Raw genomic sequence first — 25,107 nt, 5'->3', positions numbered from 1 at the left:
ATATATCTGTATGTAGTGAGCTCCCCCTAGTGGTGGCTGTATATATCTGTATGTAGTGAGCTCCCCCTAGTGGTGGCTGTATATATCTGTATGTAGGGAGCTCCCCCTACTGGTGACTGTATATATCTGTATGTAGTGAGCCCCCCTACTGGTAGCTGTACATATCTGTATATAGTGAGCTCCCCCTAGTGGTGGCAATATATATCTGTATATAGTCGCTCCCCCTAGTGGTGGCTGTATATATCTTTATACAGTGAACCCCCACCTTCTGGTGGTTGTATATATCTGTATATACTGAGCTCTCCCTAGTGGTGGCTGTATATATCTGTATGTAGGGAGCTCCCCCTAGTGGTGGCTGTATATATCTGTATATAGTGAGCCCCCCATACTGGTAGCTGTACATATCTGTATATAGTGAGCTCCCCCTAGTGGTGGCTATATATATCTGTATATAGTCGCTCCCCCTACTGGTAGCTGTATATCAGTATATAGTGAGCTCCCCCTGGTGGTGATTGTATATAGTGAGCTCCCCCTGGTGGTGATTGTATATAGTGAGCTCCCCCTGGTGGTGATTGTATATAGTGAGCTCCCCCTGGTGGTGATTGTATATAGTGAGCTCCCACTATTAGCTGCAGTATTTATGCATATGCAGAGAGATGCCCCTAGTGGTGGATGCAGGTAGACAGATTGCTATGGTTTATTTCTGTGCCCAAGCTCATCATTTCTGTGCATGGTCTCTCTCACACTTTATAGTCTGACAGTCCCTACAAGATGCCTATGGGACTAGATAGCAGGGTGGCATGTGCCCACACTGCCAGCAGGCCTCCTGAGCTCTTCATGATCTCCAGCAGGACTCTCAGGAATCCGGGGCTGACAGCTGCTACTATTCTGGGTGATGGAATGTGCCGCAGTTCTCCCAGTGGCCTGCCTGGGGCAGCACTGAGACTTGTTCTACAGGTTCTCTCAGTAGGTGCCAGGAGCAGTGACGTCACGGGGGCAGGGCTGAGCCTGTATATAAGCCAGAGGCTGGCAGAGTTTTCTCAATGAACAGCTGAGACTCGCAGGTGTTTTGAGTCTCCTGGCAGCCAAGCTCCAGCTGAGGATCCCTGGTCCTGTGCCCCACAGCTGGCACCCCTCTACCTGCTGCAGTGTGTGACTGAGGATCCCTGGTCCTGTGCCCCACAGCTGGCACCCCTCTACCTGCTGCAGTGTATAACTGAGGATCCCTGGTCCTGTACCCCCACAGCTGGCACCCCTCTACCTGCTGCAGTGTGTGACTGAGGATCCCTGGTCCTGTGCCCCCGCAGCTGGCACCCCTCTACCTGCTGCAGTGTGTGACTGAGGATCCCTGGTCCTGTGCCCCACAGCTGGCACCCCTCTACCTGCTGCATTGTATGACTGAGGATCCCTGGTCCTGTGCCCCACAGCTGGCACCCCTCTACCTGCTGCAGTGTGTGACTGAGGATCCCTGGTCCTGTGCCCCACAGCTGGCACCCCTCTACCTGCTGCAGTGTATGACTGAGGATCCCTGGTCCTGTGCCCCACAGCTGGCACCCCTCTACCTGCTGCAGTGTATGACTGAGGATCCCTCCCTGGTCCTGTGCCCCACAGCTGGCACCCCTCTACCTGCTGCACTGTTTGACTGAGGATCCCTGGTCCTGTACCCCCGCAGCTGGCACCCCTCTACCTGCTGCACTGTTTGACTGAGGATCCCTGGTCCTGTACCCCCACAGCTGGCACCCCTCTACCTTCTGCAGTGTATGACTGAGGATCCCTGGTCCTGTACCCCCACAGCTGGCACCCCTCTACCTTCTGCAGTGTATGACTGAGGATCCCTGGTCCTGTGCCCCCCACAGCTGGCACCCCTCTACCTGCTGCAGTATATGACTGAGGATCTCTGATTCTGTGCCCCCCATAGCTGGCACACCTCTACCTGCTGCATTGTGTGACTGAGAATCCCTGGTCTTGTGCCCCCCACAGCTGGCACCCCTCTACCTGCTGCATTAAGTGTACCACAGCTGGCACACCTCTACCTGCTGCATTGTATGACTTGGGATCCCTAGTCCTGTGCCCCCACGGCTGGCACACCTCTACCTGCTGCATTAAGTGTACCACAGCTGGCACACCTCTACCTGCTGCATTGTATGACTGAGGATACCTGGTCCTGTGCCCCCACTAGTGGCACACCTCTGCTGCATTAACTGTACCCGAGGATCCCTGGTCCTGTGCCCAACAGCTGGCACCCCTCTACCTGCTGCATTGTGTGACTGAGGATCTCCGGTCCTGTGCCCCCACAGCTGGCACCCATTTACCTCTTGCATTACCTTAGACTGAGGACCATGTTGGCTGCCTGGTGCCCTGGATCGTTGCTGCTGGCTGCCCTTCTGGGCATTGCCTGCTCTGTGCAGATGGTGAGTGTCGATTGGGTATTTGGGGGGGTTGGTGCCATGCATGCCATGATTATATTGTCATATGGTACATCTATGGGACTATGTATTGTCTTTCTATGCCAGCTGCATGGGCATGCTGGGAGTTGTAGTTCCTGAACAGCATGGCAGCTGAAGTGTCATTGTGTGTGTTTCAGAACTACTGATTACTCTGTATCCAGCTGCATGGGCATTCTGGGAGTTGTAGTTCCTTAACATATGATATTAGACTGGACATGCTGGGAGTTGTAGTGCAGATGGGCACAAATGGGCTGATTACTATTTTATTAGACTTCAGTAACTGTAGCCGGATGTTGAAGGACTACAACTCCCATTATATCCTAAACCATCTGCTCCTTTAATCTGTGCCTTGGCTTCGGCAGGCTGGTAGTTGTGGTTTTAAGGGAAGGGGGGGTGGGGGGTGTTGGCAGTTGGGTACTGGTCTGCAGAGCTTGCACTCTAGTATAGTGGGATCGCCCCCCCCCCCCCCCCCCCCCCCCCGGGGGGAACAATCGTCTCTTTCTGGTCGTCCATTAGCGATTTCCTCTGGAGACGTCTTATAATAATGACTTTGTTGTGATGCAGAGATCAAAGTCTCCTTATTACAGCCGCTGATTGGCCCAAGGCTGGCGGAGCGCTGGCATCCAGAATGGTGCCCATTAACCCTTTGTAGGCCACGCCATCTGCAGAAAATGGAAACTGTCTGTACCTGGAAAGCTAGGTGGCAGCCAAAATAGCTGCAACTACAACTCCCAGTCTCCAGCATGGTACCAGCAGGGGGCGTATTACTGCATAACTGGACAGGGGGCTGGAAAAGGTGGCTGATGCCCCCCCTGTGGGAGATGTGGTGGGCAGCGATGGCATTGTGTATCATTATTACTGATGGGCAAGTAACTTGTTGGTTTGGAACCACAAGTGCCAGCATGCCCTACCAGCTGCAGAGATTGCCAGCCTATGAAGAAGCCAGATGGGCATTGTGTGCATCTTAGGGCTATGTTTACTAAACAGTGATATCCTCTCCTGCTGTGACAGGTTACCACTGTGCCAGCTGGGGAGGAGGCGATGTGCCAGTTTGTACACGATGGTGGCATATAGGAAGGGTGGCATTTGTCGTGGGCACATCCTGTGGTTAGACTATACAAGATGCCCCAGTAACCCGTTAGTTTGTTCCTCACCCTCCTCCTGGCCCAACCTAAAGCCAGGCGTCTGCCCCTTTAAGGAGGGCTCGCTGCTTCCTGACTGATCCATGCCCACTATAAATACCCGGTGTCAGGTTTGTAAACAGTGGGTGCCCGCTCGCCATCCACCTCCCTGTTGCTGCCAGTATCACATTTCTAGGGACTTGGCGTGACGCTTCAGGACTCTGAAGGAAAACATCCCATCTGCGGACCCCGTACTCCTGACTGAGGGGCTCCATAACAACTGCCCTATATCTGCTGCGGAGAGCGCCCCCCAGGGTCAGACCGGTGGGTCCGAAACTGCAGTCTGGAGCAAAAAGTTCACCTCAGCTGCTACTTGTTATATCTGGTTCTGGGAAAGCTGAGTGACAACCAATATGGCTGCCATTACAGCTTCCACCAGCGGGGGCATCGGCACAGCTGGGTTACCCATTACAGCTCCATCACCCACCTTCTCCAGTCGCCAGAATGGTGACATAAGCATCTGATCCAGCAGTTTGGAAAGGCGCGGTGAGACCCCGAGTGGGGGGTAGTGGCGGCCATGTTGGTTGTCGCTCAGGACCGGACCTTTTTGGAACACTTTTTTTGTTTAAAGAATATTTCCCATCTGTTTTTGAGAAAGCTGTGTGGCTGTCCAGGTAGCCAACACCCCCCCCCCTCCCCCCTCTAAGGTAGCCAACACCCCCCCCCCTCCCCCCTCTAAGGTAGCCAAATCCACCCGGTTATACTGTAATACTCAGTACTGCAGCACACATGCCGCTCGGAGGCCTGGGAAAGCTGGGTGCTAACTCCTATTGGAGCTCCTAACAGTGAACGCCCCTCTTCTAGGGTCCTCTAGGAGTGACCCCTGACTACCTCCTGTACTGGCTGTCTGGCTGCGCTCCGGGCGTCCTGCATGGCGGCATCGTGCTGCTCGCTGGGAGTTCAGCTCTGGAGGTCTTATAACCTGACGTTTCATCAGAGGTTACACATCCATATACTCCTGCCCTCCTACAACCACTACTGGCAGCCTCTTCCCATAGACCCCGGAGGGCCTACAGATTGACAGCGTTACCGCCGCTCCCTCTCGCCAGCCGGTGTAACATGGCGCAGCGCCGCTACTGCAGACAGGAGCCGCGTGGAAAGGCAGCGAGGCAGATGGGTGCGATAAGGCGGCGCTCACACCAGCGGGTTCACTCTAGATTCTTCTGTGGACTGCAGCGTTCACAGTCCAGCGGCGCACGCGGCCTCAGTCACACGGGGGGCGCTAATACACCGCGTGGTCTAATGGGTGTAATACGCAGGAATAGAAGCCGTTGATTTCAAGGCGTCCGGTTCCATCTGTATGTTTGTCGCTACTTTCCGTCACGTGAAGAGCTGTCCCGTCTGCCGCTGCCGCAGCTGTGGAGGAGGCCGGGCAGCGCAGGTACGCCGTGGAGGAGCTGCGTGTTTAGGAGGGCCGCCATACCGGATTTTCGGTCTGTGAATTCGCTGCGTTTTTATAGACCATGAACCGCTTCTGGCCCGTCAGTCAGCCCTTCGTGTCGGTCTCCACTGCGGCTCTCGCATTCTTCTCTGCCTCCGAACTGTACCGAGCTGTAGGGGGCGCTGCAGAACACAGGATTCTGGGAGAGCGGATTAAGCTAAATATTGGCCTCCGGGGCGTCGTTGTGCTTATCATGTCTGCGCTGAATGATGGCGGCATTGTGCAGCTTGGGGGGCCGCGGTAGATGTGGCAGGAGACCCCTGGAGCAGCTCCACATTCCTGGGGAGGCGGGTTTGGATGATGCCCAGCGGGTGTCACGGCCGTCCTCATTCATGGCAGCTCGTGGACAATACGGCTGGCAGGACTGCGTTGGCACGGTACGTGATGCCACGTGGTCCTACTGGGCGCTGTTGTGTGCGATGTTGTTGTTAACAGGCCTCACTCTGATTGGTTGCTCAGAGCAGCCAATCACATCACACACTTTGGCCTCATTTAGTAAAACTGTCTAAACAGAACTGTATCCGTTGCCGCTAGCAACCAGTCATAGCGCAGCTTTCATTTTACCACAGCAGCTCATGACGCGAGGGCGGAGCTGTGACTGGTTGCCTTGGGCAACGAGGAGACGCGAGGGCGGAGCTGTGACTGGTTGCCTTGAGCAACGAGGAGACGCGAGGGCGGAGCTGTGACTGGTTGCCTTGGGCAACGAGGAGACGCGAGGGCGGAGCTGTGACTGGCTGCTCGGGGCAACGAGGAGACGCGAGGGCGGAGCTGTGACTGGCTGCTCGGGGCAACGAGGAGACGCGAGGGCGGAGCTGTGACTGGCTGCTCGGGGCAATGAGGAGACGCGAGGGCGGAGCTGTGACTGGCTGCCTGGGGCAACGAGGAGAGGCGAGGGCGGAGCTGTGACTGGTTGCCTGGGGCAACGAGGAGAGGCGAGGGCGGAGCTGTGACTGGTTGCCTGGGGCAACGAGAAGACGCGAGGGCGGAGCTGTGACTGGTTGCCTGGGGCAACGAGGAGACGCGAGGGCGGAGCTGTGACTGGTTGCCTGGGGCAACGAGGAGACGCGAGGGCGGAGCTGTGACTGGTTGCCTGGGGCAACGAGGAGACGCGAGGGCGGAGCTGTGACTGGTTGCCCGGGGCAACGAGGAGACGCGAGGGCGGAGCTGTGACTGGTTGCCCGGGGCAACGAGGAGACGCGAGGGCGGAGCTGTGACTGGTTGCCTGGGGCAACGAGGAGACGCGAGGGCGGAGCTGTGACTGGTTGCCTGGGGCAACGAGGAGACGCGAGGGCGGAGCTGTGACTGGTTGCCTGGGGCAACGAGGAGACGCGAGGGCGGAGCTGTGACTGGCTACGAGGAGAGGCGAGGGCGGAGCTGTGACTGGCTACGAGGAGAGGCGAGGGCGGAGCTGTGACTGGCTACGAGGAGAGGCGAGGGCGGAGCTGTGACTGGCTACGAGGAGAGGCGAGGGCGGAGCTGTGACTGGCTACGAGGAGAGGCGAGGGCGGAGCTGTGACTGGCTACGAGGAGAGGCGAGGGCGGAGCTGTGACTGGCTACGAGGAGAGGCGAGGGCGGAGCTGTGACTGGCTACGAGGAGAGGCGAGGGCGGAGCTGTGACTAGCTACGAGGAGAGGCGAGGGCGGAGCTGTGACTGGCTACGAGGAGAGGCGAGGGCGGAGCTGTGACTGGCTACGAGGAGAGGCGAGGGCGGAGCTGTGACTCGCACTAATTCTAGACAAGCGATTATTTTATGTAGAAGGAGGAGACTCCCCGCAGCGTCCGTGTCAGTGCGAGCGCTAATATGGCGCCATCCGCAGGGCAGAAGTGCAGTTTGTAGGACAAGCCACAGGGGATGCTGGAAGCCAGACGGACCGACAGCCGCAGCGCGTCCGATCTTAGGACTGCCCCAAACAGATCCACTGACTATAGTGTAAACCCTGTCTTAGATACACGGCTCAGCAGACAGTATCACACAGGATAGGATTAGATACACGGCTCAGCAGACAGTATCACACAGGATAGGATTAGATACACGGCTCAGCAGACAGTATCACACAGGATAGGATTAGATACACGGCTCAGCAGACAGTATCACACAGGATAGGATTAGATACACGGCTCAGCAGACAGTATCACACAGGATAGGATTAGATACACGGCTCAGCAGACAGTATCACACAGGATGGGATTAGATACACGGCTCAGCAGACGGTATCACACAGGATGGGATTAGATACACGGCTCAGCAGACGGTATCACACAGGATGGGATTAGATACACGGCTCAGCAGACGGTATCACACAGGATAGGATTAGATACACGGCTCAGCAGACGGTATCACACAGGATAGGATTAGATACGCGGCTCAGCAGACGGTATCACACAGGATAGGATTAGATACGCGGCTCAGCAGACGGTATCACACAGGATAGGATTAGATACGCGGCTCAGCAGACGGTATCACACAGGATAGGATTAGATACGCGGCTCAGCAGACGGTATCACACAGGATAGGATTAGATACGCGGCTCAGCAGACGGTATCACACAGGATAGGATTAGATACGCGGCTCAGCAGACGGTATCACACAGGATAGGATTAGATACGCGGCTCAGCAGACGGTATCACACAGGATAGGATTAGATACGCGGCTCAGCAGACGGTATCACACAGGATAGGATTAGATACGCGGCTCAGCAGACAGTATCACACAGGATAGGATTAGATACACGGCTCAGCAGACAGTATCACACAGGATAGGATTAGATACACAGCTCAGCAGACAGTATCACACAGGATAGGATTAGATACACGGCTCAGCAGACAGTATCACACAGGATAGGATTAGATACACGGCTCAGCAGACAGTATCACACAGGATAGGATTAGATACACGGCTCAGCAGACAGTATCACACAGGATAGGATTAGATACACGGCTCAGCAGACGGTATCACACAGGATGGGATTAGATACACGGCTCAGCAGACGGTATCACACAGGATGGGATTAGATACACGGCTCAGCAGACGGTATCACACAGGATGGGATTAGATACACGGCTCAGCAGACGGTATCACACAGGATAGGATTAGATACGCGGCTCAGCAGACGGTATCACACAGGATAGGATTAGATACGCGGCTCAGCAGACGGTATCACACAGGATAGGATTAGATACGCGGCTCAGCAGACGGTATCACACAGGATAGGATTAGATACGCGGCTCAGCAGACGGTATTACACAGGATAGGATTAGATACGCGGCTCAGCAGACGGTATCACACAGGATAGGATTAGATACGCGGCTCAGCAGACGGTATCACACAGGATAGGATTAGATACGCGGCACAGCAGACGGTATCACACAGGATAGGATTAGATACGCGGCTCAGCAGACGGTATCACACAGGATAGGATTAGATACGCGGCTCAGCAGACGGTATCACACAGGATAGGATTAGATACGCGGCTCAGCAGACGGTATCACACAGGATAGGATTAGATACGCGGCTCAGCAGACGGTATCACACAGGATAGGATTAGATACGCGGCTCAGCAGACGGTATCACACAGGATAGGATTAGATACGCGGCTCAGCAGACGGTATCACACAGGATAGGATTAGATACGCGGCTCAGCAGACGGTATCACACAGGATAGGATTAGATACGCGGCTCAGCAGACAGTATCACACAGGATAGGATTAGATACACGGCTCAGCAGACAGTATCACACAGGATAGGATTAGATACACAGCTCAGCAGACAGTATCACACAGGATAGGATTAGATACACGGCTCAGCAGACAGTATCACACAGGATAGGATTAGATACACGGCTCAGCAGACAGTATCACACAGGATAGGATTAGATACACGGCTCAGCAGACAGTATCACACAGGATAGGATTAGATACACGGCTCAGCAGACGGTATCACACAGGATGGGATTAGATACACGGCTCAGCAGACGGTATCACACAGGATGGGATTAGATACACGGCTCAGCAGACGGTATCACACAGGATGGGATTAGATACACGGCTCAGCAGACGGTATCACACAGGATAGGATTAGATACGCGGCTCAGCAGACGGTATCACACAGGATAGGATTAGATACGCGGCTCAGCAGACGGTATCACACAGGATAGGATTAGATACGCGGCTCAGCAGACGGTATCACACAGGATAGGATTAGATACGCGGCTCAGCAGACGGTATTACACAGGATAGGATTAGATACGCGGCTCAGCAGACGGTATCACACAGGATAGGATTAGATACGCGGCTCAGCAGACGGTATCACACAGGATAGGATTAGATACGCGGCACAGCAGACGGTATCACACAGGATAGGATTAGATACGCGGCTCAGCAGACGGTATCACACAGGATAGGATTAGATACGCGGCACAGCAGACGGTATCACACAGGATAGGATTAGATACGCGGCTCAGCAGACGGTATCACACAGGATAGGATTAGATACGCGGCTCAGCAGACGGTATCACACAGGATAGGATTAGATACGCGGCACAGCAGACGGTATCACACAGGATAGGATTAGATACGCGGCACAGCAGACGGTATCACACAGGATAGGATTAGATACGCGGCACAGCAGACGGTATCACACAGGATAGGATTAGATACGCGGCACAGCAGACGGTATCACACAGGATAGGATTAGATACGCGGCACAGCAGGCGGTATCCCACAGTATGGGATTAGATATGCGGCACAGCAGGCGGTATCCCACAGTATGGGATTAGATACACGGCTCAGCAGATAGTATCACACAGGATAGGATTAGATACGCGGCACAGCAGACAGTATCCCACAGTATGGGATTAGATACACGGCTCAGCAGACGGTATCCCACAGTATGGGATTAGATACACGGCTCAGCACATAGTATCACACAGGATAGGATTAGATACGCGGCTCAGCAGTGTGGGTATATATCCGTAATGTTGTATCTGCTGGGAAGCGCTGGCTGCTATTATTAATAATCGGATCGCTGTGCGGTCGGAGTAAATATTTTCCCGCTTTGGACCGTTTTTCCAGTCCTGAACTGGTTATGATAACAGGAGTAGTAAAGTGGCGCTCTGTTAATCCCCGAGTCGCAGTTCCTGCCCTGTGAGTGATGCCAGGTCCAGGGCGGAGCTGCCATGACTCAGCGGCTCACGTGCCCGTTGTTTATGCCAGTCCTGGCTGCTGCGCAGGAATTAACTGTAATTTGAGGATTAACATGAGAGAATTTACAGATTTCACATTAACTAAATCCGCAACCGCCACAGCGGCGAACCGCAAACTGGAGGTAAAAATTCCTTGCGGAGTCCATTTTTATGGCATTGCTTTCCCAGAATGCTCTCCTGCCTGAGCTGCCATCTACAACATTTCATCCTGACTGACTCTATTATAAAGTTAGAGTCCTTCCAGAGCCGAATGTTGTCAAAGTGCGAAACGCCAAACTACAACTACACCGCCACCGAACAGCAGGGAAATCTACTTCTTTAATTCCTTTTTTTTTTCAAAAGTTCACTCCCATCATACCTCACAGAGCACAGACGTCAAACTCTAATTACACTGGCAGGAGGCTACTTCAGTAGTCATCGGAGCCCCCAATTAGTAATCAGGAGAGTCCCCACCGCTCTGTGAACAACTAATGTACTGGCAAGTTAACAGAGTAAGAACCAACTACTATAATACTGCCCCCTATGTACAGGAATATAACTACTATAATACTGCCCCTATGTACAAGAATATAACTACTATAATACTGCCCCCTATGTACAAGAATATAACTACTATAATACTGCCCCCTATGTACAAGAATATAACTACTATAATACTGCCCCCTATGTACAAGAATATAACTACTATAATACTGCCTCCTATGTACAAGAATATAACTACTATAATACTGCCCCCTATGTACAAGAATATAACTACTATAATACTGCCCCCTATGTACAAGAATATAACTACTATAATACTGCCTCCTATGTACAAGAATATAACTACTATAATACTGCCTCCTATGTACAAGAATATAACTACTATAATACTGCCTCCTATGTACAAGAATATATCTACTGTAATACTGCCCCCTATGTACAAGAATATAACTACTATAACACTGCCCCCTATGTACAAGAATATAACTACTATAATACTGCCCCCTATGTACAAGAATATAACTACTATAATACTGCTCCCTATATACAAGTATATAACTACTATAATACTGCTCCTATGTACAAGAATATAACTACTATAATACTGCCCCTACGTACAAGAATATAACTACTATAATACTGCCCCTACGTACAAGAATATAACTACTATAATACTGCCCCTACGTACAAGAATATAACTACTATAATACTGCCCCCTATGTACAAGAATATAACTACTATAATACTGCTCCCTATATACAAGTATATAACTACTATAATACTGCTCCCTATATACAAGTATATAACTACTATAATACTGCCCCTACGTACAAGAATATAACTACTATAATACTGCCCCTACGTACAAGAATATAACTACTATAATACTGTCCCTATGTACAAGAATATAACTACTATAATACTGCTCCCTATGTACAAGAATATAACTACTATAATACTGCTCCCTATGTACAAGAATATAACTACTATAATACTGCTCCTATGTACAAGAATATAACTACTATAATACTGCCCCCTATGTACAAGAATATAACTACTATAATACTGCCCCCCTATGTACAAGAATATAACTACTATAATACTGCCCCGATGTACAAGAATATAACTACTATAATACTGCCCCCTATGTACAGGAATATAACTACTATAATACTGCCCCCTATGTACAGGAATATAACTACTATAATACTGCCTCCTATGTACAAGAATATATCTACTGTAATACTGCCCCCTATGTACAAGAATATAACTACTATAACACTGCCCCCTATGTACAAGAATATAACTACTATAACACTGCCCCCTATGTACAAGAATATAACTACTATAATACTGCCCCCTATGTACAAGAATATAACTACTATAATACTGCCTCCTATGTACAAGAATATAACTACTATAATACTGCCCCCTATGTACAAGAATATAACTACTATAATACCGCCCCCTATGTACAAGAATATAACTACTATAATACTGCCTCCTATGTACAAGAATATAACTACTATAATACTGCCTCCTATGTACAAGAATATAACTACTATAATACTGCCCCCTATGTACAAGAATATAACTACTATAATACTGCCTCCTATGTACAAGAATATAACTACTATAATACTGCCTCCTATGTACAAGAATATAACTACTATAATACTGCCTCCTATGTACAAGAATATATCTACTGTAATACTGCCCCCTATGTACAAGAATATAACTACTATAACACTGCCCCCTATGTACAAGAATATAACTACTATAATACTGCCCCCTATGTACAAGAATATAACTACTATAATACTGCTCCCTATATACAAGTATATAACTACTATAATACTGCCCCTACGTACAAGAATATAACTACTATAATACTGCCCCTACGTACAAGAATATAACTACTATAATACTGCCCCCTATGTACAAGAATATAACTACTATAATACTGCTCCCTATATACAAGTATATAACTACTATAATACTGCCCCTACGTACAAGAATATAACTACTATAATACTGCCCCTACGTACAAGAATATAACTACTATAATACTGTCCCTATGTACAAGAATATAACTACTATAATACTGCTCCCTATGTACAAGAATATAACTACTATAATACTGCTCCCTATGTACAAGAATATAACTACTATAATACTGCTCCTATGTACAAGAATATAACTACTATAATACTGCCCCCTATGTACAAGAATATAACTACTATAATACTGCCCCCCTATGTACAAGAATATAACTACTATAATACTGCCCCGATGTACAAGAATATAACTACTATAATACTGCCCCCTATGTACAGGAATATAACTACTATAATACTGCCCCCTATGTACAGGAATATAACTACTATAATACTGCCCCCTATGTACAGGAATATAACTACTATAATACTGCCTCCTATGTACAAGAATATATCTACTGTAATACTGCCCCCTATGTACAAGAATATAACTACTATAACACTGCCCCCTATGTACAAGAATATAACTACTATAATACTGCCCCCTATGTACAAGAATATAACTACTATAATACTGCCTCCTATGTACAAGAATATAACTACTATAATACTGCCCCCTATGTACAAGAATATAACTACTATAATACTGCCCCCTATGTACAAGAATATAACTACTATAATACTGCCTCCTATGTACAAGAATATAACTACTATAATACTGCCTCCTATGTACAAGAATATAACTACTATAATACTGCCTCCTATGTACAAGAATATATCTACTGTAATACTGCCCCCTATGTACAAGAATATAACTACTATAACACTGCCCCCTATGTACAAGAATATAACTACTATAATACTGCCCCCTATGTACAAGAATATAACTACTATAATACGGCCCCCTATGTACAAGAATATAACTACTATAATACTGCAGCCTATGTACAAGAATATAACTACTATAATACTGCAGCCTATGTACAAGAATATAACTACTATAATACTGCAGCCTATGTACAAGAATATAACTACTATAATACTGCCCCCTATGTACAAGAATATAATTACTATAATACTGTCCCCTGTGTACAAGAATATAACTACTATAATACTGTCCCCTATGTACAAGAATATAACTACTATAATACTGCCCCATATGTACAAGAATATAACTACTATAATACTGCCCCCTATATACAAGACTATAACTACTATAATACTGCCCCCTATGGACAAGAATATAACTACTATAATACTGCCTCCTGTGTACAAGAATATAACTACTATAATACTGCCCCTATGTACAAGAATATAACTACTATAATACTGCCCCCTATGTACAAGAATATAACTACTATAATACTGCCCCTATGTACAAGAATATAACTACTATAATACTGCCCCCTATGTACAAGGATATAACTACTATAATACTGTCCCCTATGTACAAGAATATAACTACTATAATACTGCCCCTATGTACAAGAATATAACTACTATAATACTGCCCCCTATGTACAAGGATATAACTACTATAATACTGCCTCCTATGTACAAGAATATAACTACTATAATACTGCCCCCTATGTACAAGAATATAACTACTATAATACTGCCTCCTATGTACAAGAATATAACTACTATAATACTGCCCCCTATGTACAAGGATATAACTACTATAATACTGCCTCCTATGTACAAGAATATAACTACTATAATACTGCCCCCTATGTACAAGAATATAACTACTATAATACTGCCTCCTATGTACAAGAATATAACTGCTATAATACTGCCCCCTATGTACAAGAATATAACTACTATAATACTGCCTCCTATGTACAAGAATATAACTACTATAATACTACCCCCTATGTACAAGAATATAACTACTATAATACTGCCTCCTATGTACAAGAATATAACTACTATAATACTGCCTCCTATGTACAAGAATATAACTACTATAATACTGCCCCCTATGTACAAGAATATAACTACTATAATACTGCCCCCTATGTACAAGAATATAACTACTATAATACTGCCCCCTATATTCTCACGGGTGAGCGAAGTATGAATCAGGGCCACATATCTCGCTCCCCACCATGTGAAGACCCCGTGGATGTGAGGTGCATATATCTTAATACCTCCCCGTCTCCCAGCGTGGCTGTTAGTTGCAGCGGAGGATCGCGGAGTTTCATTGCTTTCCCTGCAGACCGCCCATCGTGCGCACATGGCATACGGTGCGATGCTGCCTCCGACCCCATTAGAGATAATGTGCGATACGCTGCAGCAGCAGAAGGATTGGACGGGTTTCCTGCAGCACGTCGCTCATCAGTATGATGCTGTTTAAATGAATGCGGTTTGTATTTGTGCGTGTTGCACGATTTTATTGGCTGATTGACGGCCGTCAGTCACCCGTCAGTCACCAGTCAGTTAGTCACCCGTCAGTCACCCGTCAGTCACCAGCAGCTTTGAAGAATCTGCTGCAGCAAACTGTGAGATTCTTCTGCTGCGTTGCATTGTAGGAGATGTATTTGTCTTCTGCATCGCACTACTGTACTGTCGGCTTGAATATTCCTGCTCACCCAATAGTGCAGCATGCTGAGAACACGTGGCATGCGCAGGGGCGGCAGGCAGCTGTGACATCCTGCAGCTGGACTGCTAACAAGAAGGCAGAACACTTTTGAATGCAGCTTTGGTTGTGAATGGAGTCTGTCATTATGTAACTCAAGGTCTTATGCCCTTTCTATAGGGGGAAGCATCGTGCCCAGCGACGTGTGTGTGCCCCAAGGAATCTTTTACATGTGCCCCTGGCATCAGTCTTGTCATGGACAGCTGCGGATGCTGCAAGGTCTGCGCCCGTCAGTATAACCAGGACTGTGATCTGAGGCACCCCTGTGATCATATCAAGGGGCTACACTGTGACTTTGGAGCTGACCCCTCATCTACCAAGGGCATCTGCCGTGGTAAGTAGTCACCCCATTCCCTACCCTATATACAGAAGTGCTGCCTGGTAGAGGATCCCATGATGCTGTGCAAGTTGTTAAAGGATCGGAGATGAGCAGCGCCAACAGCACCAGGCGGCCCCTTGTCTCTCACGGGTATAAAGTTGGACTTTTGGTCCCAATTGCAGCCAGTAGTTCAGCCCTTTAAGGACATTTTGGGGCCTGTCCTTGAATCTTGCCCGATTAACCCATTCCTCGTAGTGGCACCAGCTGTGCAGAGCCCTGTAGGCACAGGTACGGCAGCAGACAGGCTGGGCACCTTAGCTTTGGGCGCACGTCCAGCAATCACATTCTATGTACAGAGGCGATGGAGCAGAATAGTCAGGGCTGTTTATTTCGGCTTGGCCGGTGACCCAGATCGGGGTGTAATTGCATTTCGATTTGCACCTCTCTCACCTATCACAGCTCATTAGTGGAGGATGAGTTCCATGTCCGCCAGGCAGCGGGTTGGCATGTGGCCGCCGTTCTCATGTCGGCTGGATCATTTAAGTCAGCGCTGCACCTGGTGAGACGTCTTGCCAGCTATCATCTGTCTGAAGACAAGCCGCCCTGGAGCTGTAAACACTTGGGCTCCGCTGGTATGATTCTGCAGCGACCCGCCTCGTGTCTGTAAGGAGCGCGGGGTATCCGAGGGGCAGACACTGAGCTGACAATCTGCAGATCACATTACGAGCCTCCTGGATCATAGCTGTGTGACCCTGGTGACTTCCAAGTAATTCTGGGCATTGGTCATCTTAAAGGGACATGCCTGAAACATTTAAAGGGGCAGTAACTCTTCAGCCAACTTCTGCTCATCTCCTAGCTTGTGTTTGTCTCATTTCTTTAATGCATTAAAATTGTGTTAACCGCTGTACGCCATGTTTGCCACTAGGGGGCTCCTCTCCAGCTTCTCTGCATTCTACGTGAAGCGCTGAGCGGGGAACGTTTACACTCAGCAAGAAGTCAGCCATCCAGCGATGCTTTTCATGCTGGTTGAAAGTGAGCGACCAACGAACTGTAAAGGAATAGAGCCAATGGCCGTGCGTTTAGACGCAACGATTATCATGCAGATTCATCGCTCTGAGCGATTCATCCCATGTAAATGGCCCTTGTGCAATGCAGCATCAGAAGGCTGGGCAAGGAAGTCAGGGCAGTGAACTACTGGCAGAATGCTAGGCTTGTTCCACACTCCCTTCTTGAAAGTGGATGGCAAGAAGCAGAAGAATGATGACGACCATCTGAAAATCATAACTTGCAGACATGAAACTGGGTGCAGACAGCAGCAAAGGAGGGCGAGGAGAACCGGGGGCCGGGGGGGGGGGGGGTGTTTATAGAAAACGTCTTAAACTCAGGTACACTTTAAAGGGATTTATGATGGCCGCATAGAGAAATTCCAAGCCCATTTCAATATCGTTGTTAGGTTGAACCCCAATGCCCCTCTAAAGAGAGGGGATGTGCTAGTCTTTAGAGAGGCCACCAAATTAAAGGGGTTTTCCATAACTATACTGCTGACAATATTGATGGAGTATCTGATCATGGGGGGTCTTCCAGCTGACTGGAGGGGCTGTGGGGAACCAGTGAGCACCGCCTCTCCTCCATTATTTCCCAGTCTGGTACATATGGTAGTGACTACCTGGTGCTTCAGTTTACTTCACAAGCCTTGTGGTTTTAGAAGGCCCCAGGTAGAAGACCTTAAGTCATTGGCGATATTACGAGGGTCATGTAAGAATAATTGGCAACCCCCACCCCGATACGTTTGTAGTATGACAGAATACGGAAATGGAGGTCATGAGTTATCTGTAGTGCTGCCAACCGGAAGGTGTCAGCACCCGTCAAACAACGCCATCTCGCCAAATGTCGCCCTACAACATAAGGTTCTCTCGATGTGAGAAGATGAAAATTCAGGCTGCTCATGGTAGGAAGACACTAAAGTGTCCCCAAGGCCTTCGAGAAGCGTGTAGCGACCGGACAGTGCCATACTGAAGCATGATGAGATGGGTATCTGTATTTAAGGAAGGGTATGAAAGTGTCAAACATGAGGCTGGAGCAGGCAGGCCACGGACGGCCACGGACGAATCTTGCATTGCTCAAGTCTGCCTGCCACTGGAAGGAGATCCTCCATGGATCCTGGTTCAAAACAAGGGAAGACGTTGTGGCAATAGGGCACTCTCTGCCAGAGATCTAGAAGTGGGTGCGAGACATGGCAGGGGAATATGTCACGGTATGTAATGTTTCCTGTCATCCAAATATATTCTGTGCAACAAAAAAATCCCCATAGTTGCAAATAATGTTTAGATGATCCTCATAGATGACCACCCGTATCATACCGGCTACTGCAACACACGGTTTCACATATTTGGGGACTGATCGGCTCTTACCTTCTTTGCTGGTTTTGTATAACTTATTTCTATCTTTTCCAGCAAAGTCTGAAGGTCGACCTTGTGAATTCTTCGGGCAAATCTATCAGAACGGGGAGAACTTCCAACCCAACTGCAAGCACCAGTGCTCCTGCATGGACGGAGTGGTAGGATGTATGCCCATGTGTCCTCAGGAAATGGCCTTGCCAAGCATGGACTGCATTAATCCGAGACTGGTGAGGGTCCCTGGACAGTGCTGTGAGGAGTGGATGTGTGATACCAATCACATCTCGGAGGACTCGGGAGACGCCACTGCTGGAGACATGGATGAGATTTTGAAGTCCTCCGAAGAAAACCTGGACCAGGAGGATGTGGAGCCTGTATCCAGCAACGAGCTCATTACTTTGGTTCGAAATGGATTCAAAGTAGAGACAGGTAAGTTTTTTTTATAGGATGTCTTCCTCAACTTGGCAGTCAGTTAGGCATCACCTGATTTGACCCATCGATGGCAGTGTTCAGCAAATCCAGCATGGGCTGATGGTGTAATCTACCTAATGCCTAGACAAGGGGGGAGGTCTTCATTTGTAGTCTCCTATTAGACAAGGGGGAAGGTCTTCATTGGTAGTCTCCTGTTAGGCAAGGGGGAAGGTCTCTCTTTGTAGTCTCCTATTAGAAAAGAGGGAAGATCTCCTATTAAACAAGATGGAACGTCTTTATTTGTAGTTTCCTATTAGACAAGGGGGAAGGTCTTCATTTGTAGTCTCCTTTTGGACAAGGGAGAAGGTCTTCATTTGTAGTCTCCTATTAGGCAAGGGGTAAGATTTTCATTTGTAGTCTCCTATTAGGCAAGGGGGAAGGTCTTCATTTGTAGTCTCCTTTTGGACAAGGGGGAAGGTCTTCATTTGTAGTCACCTATTAGGCAAGGGGGAAGGTCTTCATTTGTAGTCTCCTTTTGGGCAAGGTCTTCATTTGTAGTCACCTATTAGGCAAGGGGGAAGGTCTTCATTTGTAGTCTCCTATTAGGCAAGGGGGAAGGTCTTCATTTGTAGTCTCCTCTTGGATTGGCTGGGTCTATAAATTATCTCCAAAGTTGTAGAATATCTGTGGAAAATGAGCTTACATTTGTGACAGCTTTATTTTTGATGATGTTTCTTTCTCTTCTCCGCATGCAGTTTTGGGTCCTCATCCCCAACCAGATCATTCCAGCTGTGCCATCCAAACCACTGAGTGGTCTCAGTGCTCTAAATCCTGTGGAATGGGTCTCTCCACCAGAATAACGAATGATAACCCTCAGTGCAAGCTGATGAGAGAGACCCGCTTGTGTCAGATCCGACCCTGCAGAGACCCTTCACCATCCAAACCAAAGGTGAAGTATTGTCTTTATTTGGGTTGGGGGTTTAGTGTTGGAGGGAGAGTTATTAAGTAAGACCATCTTGGACAACTGGCGCTTGGAGCAAACAGCGGTAACTGCCCCCTCACTCCGCCTGTGTGATCTGGACCCACAATCCAAGACGAGAAATGGTTACTGTATCTGAGGGGCTCTTTGCTATAAAGAGAAGGTCTAGTTTTATGTTGAGCTGAATGTGGAGTCATCTGGTCATCCAACTGTCCCGGATTTGGAGCGCTGTCCCGCTTCCCCACCACTTCCCTTTTCTGACTAGCATTTAACTCGCTTGCAGTCCCGGTCTGGTGGCAGCAGCCCAACTGCTGTAATCGGTGTGACCCCTGACCTCTCTTTGGAGCATGTGCAGATGCTGAGGGAAAGGTCAGGGGTCGCACTGATTACAGCAGCGGGCCGCTGAACAGGGGCTACAAGTGAGTTAAATATCTGTTGGCGAGCTGGAGCTCCACTTTGGGAATCGTTACTAAAACAGGTTCCAGTGGCTATAGTTAAACGCCCGCTCTTATACTGGCATTCTTCTATTTGACTAGGCCCTAATGTCCTTAGTTTTACACTTGTTTGCTTAATATAAAATTTTATTCTAACTTTTCACTTCCTATTACCTACAGTCTTAGGGGGTCACTATTACTACTGGGGCCATTAAGGGGGTCACTATTACTACTGGGGCCATTAAGGGGGTCACTATTACTGTGAGGGGTCTGTGAAGGGTGCAGTTATGGGCTACAGAGGGTAAGGCTTTGCCTTAAATTGGGGTGGCTTGTCCTAACAGTTTGCCGTGTCACACTAGGCACACTTGGGAGGTATGCTAACATTATAGCCAAGGGTTAGGATTTGACCACCATGTGCATTGATGTGAATGTGAGTCCCTGCATCCCATACACAAACATGAAATGCGTGCACTTGACCTTATGGGCATCCAATGACTGACCCTAAACAAGCAGCATGTTCAGTGACTTTGCACATTTTTGTAATTCAGTGTTTTTTTCCACTTAGAATGGCAAGAAATGCACCAGAACGAAGAAAGCCAAGCAAGCCATGCATTTTACCTATGCTGGGTGCACCAGTGTGCGGAGGTACAAGTCCAACTACTGTGGGTCCTGCACAGATGGCCGCTGCTGCACCCCATCCAAGACCAGAACCATGAGGGTTCGCTTCCGTTGTGATGATGGAGACACTTTCCAGAAAAGTATGATGTGGATTGAAAAGTGCAGGTGTCACCAAAACTGCCCCTATCACAGTGACCTGTCCTACCCGCATTACCGGTTACACAATGATATCCACAAGTTCACAGACTGAGCGGCCGGAATGGCCGTTTTTCTCTTAGACTCATATAGGGTGGTGGCCACAGAAGAACAATGTTTCCCCATCCTTTAAACTGTTTCCAAATGACAGGGCCCAACCACCCAAGATTGGGCGGTGATATAGCGGACGGTGCGTCACCCTCTTAAGTGGTCAAGTGATGCAGAACTTTAGTATTGACCCTCCTGAAGAGAACGTCTTGGGCTTAGTGATGGTAGAGAGGCAGATTTATTCCAATGTGGGTGAAAACATACATTAGCCGTAAAAGTGCAGCACAATTAGAGTGTAGAGAGTCCTGGTCACAGAGGAGTTTGGGCTAGCTATACAGTTTGACTGTGTGGACTACAGCAGAGCAGTATTATTAGTGGACTGTAGGCATCTCAACACTTATGTAAGTTCTCGTAACTCATAATGCCAACAGCTGTGGTGGTGGCCCTTGGAGAACATTGTCAGATGCTTTCCACCTTCATTCTATGAGGACATCTCATGGTAACTGAGTCTCCCATGAGTACTTGGGAAATGAGATAGAAGTATAGCGTAGGATTGACGACCATTGTCAACAAGGTAGACCTTGTTGACCATGACTACAATGTATCCAATGAAGAGAGACCCAGTTAGTTTAAAGACATGATGACCCAGTGAGGGTTGTAGACTTGGCACCCCTTCCATTAGGATAGTCAAACACTGGTGGTAACCCTAAAACGTGACCCACGGTAGTGGCAGGACTAAAGAGACATTGCTCAATATTCAATTTTTGGGCATGAAATGAGACAACATGAAGATCTTGAGAACTTCGTGGGCTACTGTAAGCTCTCTGAAATGAGACTCTCCTGACCTGAAAAGGGCGGATTCATATATTCCTGAGGTCTAATCCACAGACCGTCGTCTGTCTGGATGTACACTGGACATTGGGTGTTATGACTGGTGGAGAGGAAACAGTCCCGTGGTCAAATACTACCAGGAGGCACTGGGGGGCTTCTCCCAGACTGGGAATAAGGGAATTATAAACTATGACTTAGGTTTTACAGAATGGCACTTTAAAAAAAAAATTTGGACAGTTTGCTGCTTTTTGAAACTCCTTTATTTGTTTGTTGCCCCTGCCTGTGGTAGTGGATATTCACCACAGGGTGGCGCTTTATTGAACATCAAGTCGACAGCAGTGCTTCAGCCAGGGAGCAACCAAAGAAGTATTAGTTATACTGAAAACGAAAACACAAAAAATGCAAATATTTATGGAAAAATAATAAACCAACTTTTGTTGTGTTTTTTATTTTTATCACTTTTAACCCCCTTTAAAACACAACTGCAGTGTGAACCAGATGGGGCTTTCTTACTTGTAAGGGTAGGAACCAGTGACCTCACAAGTACTGTAGCCAAAATAATGCCCCAAGAACCAATGACTTCACCAAGATCCCAGCCAATTAAAGCGACCCTTTGGTTTTGGGACAGAATTCTGACCTGGAACGGTAGGCAGAAAGGGGTGTATTACCTGCAGCTGTTCTCTGCTTCCCCTCCAATCCACTGGTTCATGTCCTGTTTTTGACCTTCCAAGATGGCCAATGCAGTCTTCAGATTACCCTATAGTGCATCGGTAGCATTAGACTACCAATGTGTAATACCTGCTTTCTGATTGGCCAGAGGTGATCATATGATCAGCACTGCCCAATCAGAGAGGCGTGCACAGAGTGCATTAGGTAGTGAGAAAATTGCTGCAGCCATCTTGGCCATCTGAAAACTGGACCCAGAACTGGCATATTGAAGAGGTGGCAGGGAGTAACTGCAGGTCCCTGGACAGAGACTTCTCTCGAAACCAGAGGGTCCCTTTAAGATACTTGGATACCATCATGACTGGAGGCAGCGGTGCCCACCGGAGAGCCAGGGCTTTACCAGGATTGGTATAAAAGCCTATGTTACGGCCTTGCAGCGAGATGCATGCACTTGCCTAGAGGTTTGTATAACAAGTTTGACTTTGAGCTCCCGACCACTAAACCCCATAACATGTGTAAACTATACAGCTGCAGATGACCGATCCAGCAAACACATGGCACTGCATCGTCTAACGGCTCTAGCGCTGTATTAGGGGGTGGGCTCCTGCGGCACGGTGAGAGTCGGAGTAAAATTGTTCATATAAATCTATGGGGTAAGAGTCTTACGGGGGTTGTCCAGTTATAAACTATTGGTAGACTCCCACTGAGCTCCTATGGTTGACCTATCCTAAGCATAGGCCATCAATTGGAGCTCTGTGGGATCCCTACTGATCAACTGTTCACCAGGCTGATGCACTCATGCTCTGGCTGATCTCTGCAGGAAGAAGACAGTTCCGCTCCCGCTGCAGTGGCCAGGCTTGGTATTGCAGGCCATACTCTTTAATGATAACTTTGCCTGTAATACCAAGCCTGGCCACTACAGTGAGCAGATGGGGCCATCAAGCAGCTGATCGGCAGGATTCCTGGGCAGCAGACACTTGCTGATCTACTACTGATGGAGAATCCTGAGGATAGGCCATCAATGATTTACAACTGGACAACTTCTGGACCATGGTGGCAGGTTTAGGTGAAAATCCTACTAAGCCTGGAAAACTCCCATTTAAGGGAGAACCAAAATGCTAAAGGGTGCGCCCATAGATGGATGGCATTGGGCAGTTATACGTCTGCTCTGTCAAGAGCTTGTGTTATGCACCACAGAGGTTTGGGTGGCCACATCTCTACTCCACCTCTTCATCTACCACCGATATTGGAAAGTTGTGCGTTTTTGGTGCTTGCATTTTAGTGACCCCTTCAGAAAGCATCAAACCCGCAGTGCCTTATAAAATAACCAGCGTGCCATGCAAGGTCACATTGTTTGGAGGGCTGAAGACCGCCGGCTGCATGATGTCATGAATCGGAACTTCTTGTGACATCATTAAGCAATATTTGCTTGTCAATGCAGCCGTGCGCTTCATGACCCGTTTATCTAATTTTCACTCATTTCTACATGTCTGATTCCCTTTTGTACACTGATCACTTTCATTGTGAGGCAAAAAAATTTACATATTGCATCTATTTAAAGGGGGCACTCATTAGCATAACTCCGCCCAAGTTACCTTCCCAAAGGCCTGTTAATAGCAATTTATAGAGAGCAGCTGACTGGGAACAGTTGGCATATAGGACGTTGGGTATAACCCGTTAGTGTATATGGCCCCAAACATAGGTGGGAGGCCATGTGACTAGTAAGCCACGCCCCCTTCACAAATTTTTTTTGGGTGACACGCTATTAACGGTGGGCGACAGGGAAGGTCTGCCTGGTTAGCCTTGGCTTGTACATTTTCATGGCTCTTGTGTCTGATGTTATATACACGTCTCTTGTATGTCGGCAGGATTACCAGCTCTTATATGTACTTTGAAATAAACCTTGTTTTTAATTTGTTTTTTATCTATATTTTTGTCTTAATTATTTGGGGTATTTGTGAAGATAAGGAGAATCTGGTTAAAGCAACGCTGCAGTTTTGGGGGACATTCTATGCCAGGACGAGAGGGGAGGAGGGTATATTACCTGCTGCCTCCAAATGGGAGATCCATTTTTGGCTGTCCGACATGGCCACGGCAATTTTCTAACTAATGTATACTGTTCACTGCTCTCTGGTTGGCCAGCTCTGATCACATGATCAGCTTTGCCCAATCAGACAACATGTAGAGTGCTACTGATGCGCTGGGGGGATTAGGTAGTAGACTACCTAAGACTAGAATGAGCAGAAGTTTAGGAGGCCAGAGGGCGGTTGTACAAAGCAATTGATAATCATCACTGTACGCATGCTGATGAAGGGAAGGCTGCTTACTGGACTCATAACTCATAGGACCGCCCACTAGACTCCTTGACCCGGAATGAGCAGGGATTTAGATGATACTGAATCTATCCACAGAACCGTATACCGCTCCGAATGGCTCCTCCCGCTCTTCAGCATGCTGCTCTCCAATTGGACTGCATTTTCAACCCATTAAGAACGCTCCTTCCTCTGTTGTAACCAGCGGTCATCTATTAAAGGAAAACACCCCTAATAGCAAAACACAAATCCATTATTCAGGACAACGTAAAAGCTTCCAGTAAGAGGAGTAAACCTTGCCGATATTTATAATAGGGCAGGAGCATTATAACACTATCTGCTCATATCCGTCACATATGATGGAAATATCTGGCTGTCCCAGCACTGGAGAGAAGTGTGACAGAGCCGTCCTCTCATCCTGTGATAGGTGGTGTAGTGGACTTAAATGTCACGGGTGACGCCACCGTTCCTTAGGATGTCTGACAGGAAAAGTAAGAGAGTTCACA

General features: G+C 48.1%; 1 protein-coding gene across 1 annotated transcript; it reads left to right on the top strand.

Moving 5' to 3' along the window:
• Positions 1-1,063: 1,063 nt before the first annotated feature.
• Positions 1,064-24,207, top strand: LOC136579923 (CCN family member 1-like). The gene is made up of 5 exons (XM_066580017.1): positions 1,064-2,411; positions 15,513-15,726; positions 18,165-18,536; positions 19,274-19,467; positions 20,497-24,207. Exons 1-5 carry the CDS (start codon positions 2,340-2,342, stop codon positions 20,797-20,799), a joined length of 1,155 nt encoding a protein of 384 aa, XP_066436114.1. The 5' UTR covers positions 1,064-2,339; the 3' UTR covers positions 20,800-24,207.
• The last annotated feature ends 900 nt before the right edge of the window (positions 24,208-25,107 follow it).

The sequence above is a fragment of the Eleutherodactylus coqui genome, chromosome 10 (assembly GCF_035609145.1).
Source record: "Eleutherodactylus coqui strain aEleCoq1 chromosome 10, aEleCoq1.hap1, whole genome shotgun sequence".
Taxonomy (NCBI): Eukaryota; Metazoa; Chordata; class Amphibia; order Anura; family Eleutherodactylidae; genus Eleutherodactylus; species Eleutherodactylus coqui.
The sequence above is the reverse complement of the archived record's forward strand: the minus strand, read 5'-3'. Positions and strand labels throughout refer to the sequence as shown.

Excerpts from the sequence above, each read along its gene's own strand:
- LOC136579923 (XM_066580017.1), top strand. The coding sequence starts at position 2,340 with ATGTTGGCTGCCTGGTGCCCTGGATCGTTGCTGCTGGCTGCCCTTCTG. Across the intron at positions 2,412-15,512 it reads TTGCCTGCTCTGTGCAGATG|GGGGAAGCATCGTGCCCAGC; the intron begins GTGAGTGTCGAT and ends CCCTTTCTATAG. Across the intron at positions 18,537-19,273 it reads TGGATTCAAAGTAGAGACAG|TTTTGGGTCCTCATCCCCAA; the intron begins GTAAGTTTTTTT and ends CTCCGCATGCAG.